Below are 7241 nucleotides of genomic sequence, written 5' to 3'. Positions count from 1 at the left end.
CCAGCAAGCCTGCAAATATGTTGTATCCTCGAAATGTATTCCCAGACAGTACTTACTCCCAGACATTTGTAGTATTTTGGTAGGCTTTCTGCAATGATCTCTGAATCTTTTAAATTATGCTTTCACATGAGCTACATAACATTCGTAAACACGTGGCTGAGACTAAACCAGCAGAGCTGTATGTGAATAACTGCTGCATGTTTGCGTTGTTTTGCTGCTCAAACGTGGACTATGTGCATTTGAAGGCCTTTTTGTCCCAACAGTACCAGAGTCCACCCCTTCAGCGGTCATCATGAGCCAGTTCTTGTTCTGAGAAACACTCACACACAGGGGGTTTGACAAAATGTGTCCAAACTAAGGGTTTCATTCATATTTATGAACATATGATTTTATTTTGTATAAAATAAACAACAATAGTAAGTATTGTCATAGTTAGTACAAAATGCATGAATATATATTTTTTTATAGTACTACGTGAACATGGTGTCAAACAAATACAACAGTGCACGATACTTTATATGCTCCTGGTCAAACATTGTGAGGACAAAAGGCTGCAATAGGCCACGAGAGGGTTTGTGTGTCCGTGGGAACAACAAAGTGTCTTCCTCTCAAACTAAAGCTTCTTCCTTAGATGCGGTGAGGCTTCTTGCTCATGCAGTTTGGGGAACATTCTTGTTGCTTGCCCGTCCTTTTCACATGATTACAAAATCAGGATCTTTCAACTGTGAGTTCTTTTTTCACAATTTTTCTCACAGTTACGAGATACAAAAATCACAATTGCAAGAGACGGCTCTATTTTCTTTTTCTTTGGTGGATTTTGGTCGAGATTTCAAGTTAGATTTTAACTTCTGTGACTGCTTTAAGTGCTCTGTAAGCTTTTTGACAAGATTTTTGTGAATCGGCTAACCAAAATGCTGAACTGGCAGAATGCACAGTTACACTTGATCTCTACACAACTTTTAAAGCATGTTTTACTTGAAGACGGTTCAGGTGTGTTGTAAAAGATGGCTACTTATATAATCAGTTATGTGGGGTACATGACAGGCTCTTCCTGACCTTGCCATCTGTGACCCGGGTACACTGTGCACCTGCAGCCACTTCCTGCACACTGCTACACTTTAAAGCCTCTTCGGCCCAGAAAGTTGGCTGCATTATTGGGAAGCATTTATCTTGTGTCACATTCAATACATTCGTCATCATGTCATACTTAAACAGTGTTTAGGTATGGTTCCTGCCATCATTTGCTTCTTTTTTAAATGTATTTATTACAGGTCAGGTGTTCATTGGTTCAAGGTTTGAACCATTCGACTGAAATGATGACAGTGATCGACACCGATGAAAAAAACCTGGTGTCGACATGCCAGGTAGGACAGTGAATAAGTCATAGATACAAGTAAATAGAAAAAAATTCAAGACGATGAATGATTAGGTCTTAACACAACACGTGAATCATCTTAATGAGAAGTGATCTGTCTCCTTGGTGACTGTTGGTCCAGTGATTGATCAGTTGAAGTCAGGGGGTATAACAGTTGTTGGGGTAGTTGGAGCAGCTTGAGTGAGAGACTATAAAAGAAAGAAAAGGCGAGTCAGTGCGTTGGATATCTTGCTGTTTATCTCATTAGAATTTGGCAGCATTCTCAGATGGTATGAGCCAGCTCATTATGATGCACTAATCAGAAATGTGGATAGAGGCCGTCTCTGAGCACATCTCCAGAGACCAACTGATTTGAGGGGCTCGTCTAAAGGTTCACAGATATGTGAGTTAGTATATTTTTTTCACTCCTACTTGCTGCTGAATTAGGCCGGCAGAGACACACAAAACATTTCCCAGGACCTGGTCATTTTCTTCTTCTGAATACCACAGCGCTTCTCTTTTGGTTGCTCAAGTCAGCACTAACACAGACTGATGAAATCCCTTTAGGGTAGGATTAACTAGCATTTGTTGCAGGGTTTAGAATCTTAGGGAAAATCCTTCGTCCCCACAATAGAAATATTTGTAATGTCACGTAATGTAAAAATATGAAAAAAATAAATACAAAATTAGAAGAGGACCAATCTGACTCATCAGTTATTATAGTCCTAAAAGGCCTGCTTATCAATTCTGCTTGTCTTACTGCACAGCAAGCATCTGTAATTGTGAGACAGGCATTACAGTTGACGATTTGATTTGGATGTACTTCAAGCAAATGAAACAAATCTTTGTCGACTAAGGGGTAACTTACAGCATACTGCCCGAAGCTGTGTCTCTGTCTGAAGAGAAGGAAGCAGAGAACGGCAGAGATGATAGTCTGGGCCAGAGTGAAGACAAGGAGAGATGACTTCAACCCTCTGCTCAGTCTCTGTTGGAAATGGTAAAGGACGTAGAGCACTTACATTAATAACAATATTAATGTCTGACATTAAACGCAGTCTACATGTAGAATGGAGGGTTACCCAAACGTGGTGTCCAATGAGGTTCGGTTCATTTATTTAAAGATAATGACCCAAAGAATACAGCCAGAACTACACAGAAATGGTTTTAAGACAACAAGGTGAATTTGAAAAAAATTCTTAAAACACGTTTGTGTTTTCATGTAGTATAGATTGAAGGTAAAGAGTTCATTTTAGTCAAATAATGACTGTGAGGAAACCTTTTTGAGCCAAACACTGGAACGACTGACTGAACACGTTGGTCAGTTAAACTTAACTCACATTTCACTGCTACAGATCAGACTGTAGGCAGACAGTCAGCAAACTGTATATGTAATGTTAACTCACTGTGATTTTTTTTCAGTATGGTGACAAAAAATTAAGCCGACACCAACCGTGGCGTAGTGTCTGTCGTTGCAGCTGTCGTGTATCGTCTTGACACAGGGCACCTCAGGATGCTTTTCCATGTCCACAGAGTAGATGATCACAGCCACCACTGACAGCACAACGGACACCACAGTCACCATCAAACACACCTGCAGCTGAAAAAAACACATTTCGTCCTTCTAAACATTTGGCTCGGGCTGTCTAGAATTTTGGGATTTTGTTTGGGATTTTGCGGAACAGACTCACAAACTTCATGGTGCAGTGTTTGTCCAGGACGATGGCAGCCACTCCTGCTGTGATGAACTGGAAGCACACAGAGCCTTTGAACCAGTCATTTATATCGTCTGTTGTTTCTTTTAAGAACATGCATGTCAAGAGAAGCCACTCATAAACACACACACAATCACAGACTCACCATCAGGCCGCTCCACCAGGGAACTCCCAGACTGACCACCTCAGTGAGCTCAGTGAAGTGCAGAGGAATGGAGTACGACATGACCATCAAGCCCAGCATCACCTGACTCACCTGGCACACACACACACACACATACCCTATTACTATTAAGCAGATGTGTGACGCACCACAGCAGCAGAGTGGTGGTAAAAGGTGACTGCGTAAACCCATCTTGACTCTGTACTATACTAACTGAGCTGTGTTGCTTTTTTGGCTGAGCGAGAGCCTGTTATAACGAGCCCAGTTCTATCCATCTGCAAGGGATCAAATGATAAATGGTCTGCACTTATACAGTGAGTTTCTGCCTGAGTGGTACTCAAAGCACTTCACAATATTCAATAATCAACAATAAACACAGTTTTTCTTTTTTTTTTTTTAACCTCCCCCTCAGTTCATGCTCAGTCCATTCCCGTGCTTTCAGTTAGCAGGGTGTCTTCAAAACATGCATGTTTCAATCAAATTAGGCAATCGTGTGACAGTAACACATTGTTTTTGTCTATGAATTCCTCCGACAGAGATTTTGATTTCTGCAGCTTTCATGCATTTCACAGTCTTCCACGTTTGTGTGTGTGTAAAACTACAGTTTCACTATTTTTTAAAAACGTAGCAAACCCTTTATGGTTTATGATTAAATGGTTATTAATAAATGACAATCTGTTGCTTGCACCGGCTGCAAAGAGGTATCGATAGAGAAGAACTTGAACATGGTTTCAACAACACATTCATTAGTGGTGATAAAAACATTAGATGGCCATTTCTCTGTAAACAGCGTAACACCAACAAGATACACTTAACTTATCTTTTCAGGTCTATTACTTTATTTGTGACTGAGTTACAGGTGGTTGTCTCCTGTGCCCAGTGTTTGGGCAAAGCCAAATACATCCTGGGCCTATGTTGCCCTTTCTATCTGTCTAATCCTGCCTCACACATCCACTCTTTATCTCTAATGTAACAACACAAATACAAACACAGAGCTCTTTCTCACCCCCAGACATTTGGGCTCTCCTCTCTGGATAGCAGCTCGCAGTGCCTGTTGTCTGTCAGTCAGCTTGACAGTATTCACATCTTCCAGCACCTGAACTGTTAGATCCCTGGAGACCGACACTGCCATCACCTGTGAAGGACAGCAGAGCTCACTATCCGCTGTGATCATCACACACTAAACGTAGGGAGTTGTATATTGTGTATTTGGGGAAGCTACAGACTTTTGCTAAAACATGCAGTCTTGTAGAAGTCTCTGTTTCTTTTAAATGCAACAGTAAACCACTCCAATGAGTCATCACCAGGACCCTACAACTGACTGGCCTACATTCAGTCCTTAATGTCAGTATTTACCGTGGCGCTTTATCTGTGATCAAATCACACGACTTTCAACTGATTTCTACACATTCATTTTCCAAAATTAAATTGAAATTAAGAGGTTTACGTCATTTTACTGATATCTGGAAGCGGGCAGGATAGAAACAAAATATAAACGCAGCATGTTATATTTCATTAAATTCTTTTCAATCTTTGTAACATTGGGGAATAAGCATCTGTTGCTCCAACACATGGCATCTCCACACAGAATGGACATCACGAAACCACCAAGTATGCCGTATACTGAAAACACGGACAGTGGGTCATAGACCAGAAATCACAAGTCAGTAACGAGTGTGTCCACCACTTGCATCGCATAGCGCCACACATCTGTGACACATAGACTTGATGAAGCTGTCAGTGCTGCTTATGGAATGCTGTCCACTCTTGTTGAAGGGTTTGGGAACACTTTAGAGGAGCATCATCATGTTGTTGGACCCGTTTGTCAGGAGCATCCCTCAGATGTTCGACTGCTGACACGTCTGGCACATATACAGGTGAGGGTAGGACTCAAACATTTACACTTGCTAGAAGAGCAGTGCATATTCTGGCAACACGAGGAAGCACAGTGTCTTGCAAAAACTTCAGGACATGGCTGTGAGGGTTTTATTTTGATATTGTTGCATATTGACATTGTCATCGAAGACAATCAATGGCATATTCCTTCTCATATCATCACCCCTCTGCCTTCATGGGCCACTCTCTGTAGGACATTGTCATCTTCATGGCGCTCCCTGTACAGCACCAAACACAATGTCTGTCAAAATTCAGATCCCTCAGATTTCTTGCACTCTGAGCAGATATTATTTGGCCATTAACACCAACAAATTTATCAGCAATTAACTACTTCGCAGATGGAAAAGCTGCATGTCATGATCCTGGGTATGTAGTCATTTGGCAGATTTTCATGCTGTCCAAAAAACTATTTCCGTGACAAGGAGTTGTAGAGTTGTGGACACTTAGGTGCCTGGCTATGACCCCAACTGATGTGCCAGCATCCAACAGCTTTACTTGTCTGGCTCTTGCATTATTTAGTGGTTGTAAATTTGTCACTAGTTGAACCTAAACCAAAGCATTTGCATGTTACCTTCATGTTTTTTCCTTTTTAAATAGAAGTGCTTTACACAAAAATGAAAAACTGTCAGATTAAGACTGTGAACTGGTTTATATTCCAGCATGCTGCCACTTTTTGTCACAACTATTGATATTTCAGCATCGATCCACACATGACTAGAGGGGACACTTTGGATCACTTTAAGTAACCCAAGGGAACAGCATATGTCTGTAGAACAATGACATCCAGCACAGCGGATGGTTGTGCCAGAGGTCTCAGTTAAACACAAGCTGCTTCTACATCTTGACATGAAGCAGACTGCTGTCTACATGAGCGTTTACGCACACGTTTGTCCCAAAATGTTTCCTCGTTCTGAGTTGTGTATGGCCTCACACAGTTACGTGCTGTGGCAGTTGTAGCAGTCTATTAATGGATCATGTCCTTAAAATCAAATCACCCAGCATATGTGAATTCAGCAGCCCTGACGCACAGCCAGAACAGGCCTCTCTATCTGTCGGTAGTCCGCTACATGTAAAGCCGCTTGGCGAGTGACGAGAGGGCAGAAAATGTCTGGTTCCTACCTTGTTTTCTCACTAAAAGTTATTAGGTTTATCCTTCCTTACAAGTTATGTCTTCTGTTGAGCACTTCTGGTGCTTGACGCGCCTCCAGAGCTTCTCGTTTCCCAGAGAGCGCTGCGTGAGGGAATGTGTTTACTGGAGAGAGAGAGACAGAAAGACAGAGAGAGAGAGAGAGAGAGAGAGAGAGAGAGAGGGGCTGCTCTGTGCCTTTGGATGAAATCCAGCAGAGCTCCTCCTTCGCTTCCTCTCCTAGTTTCGTGCATTCCAGAAATCATTTTGTTGTCGGGATTTTTACCGTTTAAAGTTCATCTAACGGACAGCGAAGCGGCGCCGTTCGCTCGGTGTGACACTCAGACCCTCCCGGTGCCATCCAGAGACTGCACAGGCTTTTTTGTCAGGGTAAGTAACCCTGCTGCTCTATAAGCCACCGATTTGTGGTTGTTTACAAGTGTGAATGTGTCTTGAAACAGTTCTTAAACAGTAGAGTGACACTTTGTGTAGTTTTGGCACAATGTGACTGTGAGGTTAAAGTGGAAATGTCCCCTTTGGTCAGACGACAGTGGCTCTGAGGAGGGTGAAAGGAGAGCAGATCAGGGCAACAGGGTATAATGTTGATGGTGTTTACATCGCATTAATGGAGAATTTACTCTATAGGGGTGTATGCATTTTATATAGTGCAACATTTGGGGACACCAATGTGTTGGGCAAATGAACTTTTATAAAGTTACCACATATATCATTTTCTAAAATTTGAGGATTTCAGGTACTTTGTCTCCACCCCCCTGTAACTACTGCACAGACCCCTGGTTGCAAACAATATCACCAGGGCAAGATGGCAGCTCCCATCTCTGCAGTACTTTCACTTCACTTTTCTGCACTGGAAAGACGTGGGGATGTGTCAGACATATTTATGCAATGGTTGACGAAGCCCATCTGTGCTCAGGACATGTGGTGGATTCACAAGAATCCTCGCTCGAGACAATGCAACTGGACTTCCCG

At 42.2% G+C, this 7241-nt stretch overlaps 1 protein-coding gene across 1 annotated transcript; it reads right to left on the bottom strand.

Annotated features, from left to right (window-relative positions):
* Window positions 1-361: 361 nt before the first annotated feature.
* Window positions 362-6666, bottom strand: LOC103366519 (membrane-spanning 4-domains subfamily A member 12-like). Its single transcript, XM_008294275.1, has 7 exons — window positions 6245-6666; window positions 4236-4364; window positions 3212-3322; window positions 3043-3099; window positions 2805-2951; window positions 2223-2339; window positions 362-1563 (listed from the first exon to the last, which is right to left on the bottom strand). The coding sequence occupies exons 2-7, from the start codon at window positions 4359-4361 to the stop codon at window positions 1504-1506; spliced, it is 618 nt and encodes a 205-aa protein (XP_008292497.1). The 5' UTR covers window positions 4362-4364; window positions 6245-6666; the 3' UTR covers window positions 362-1503.
* Window positions 6667-7241: the final 575 nt, after the last annotated feature.

Source organism: Stegastes partitus, unplaced genomic scaffold (genome assembly GCF_000690725.1).
Source record: "Stegastes partitus isolate 25-593 unplaced genomic scaffold, Stegastes_partitus-1.0.2 Scaffold953, whole genome shotgun sequence".
In the NCBI taxonomy this organism is placed as follows: Eukaryota; Metazoa; Chordata; class Actinopteri; family Pomacentridae; genus Stegastes; species Stegastes partitus.
Note: the sequence above shows the minus strand (reverse complement) of the source record. Positions and strands in the feature narration are given on the sequence as shown.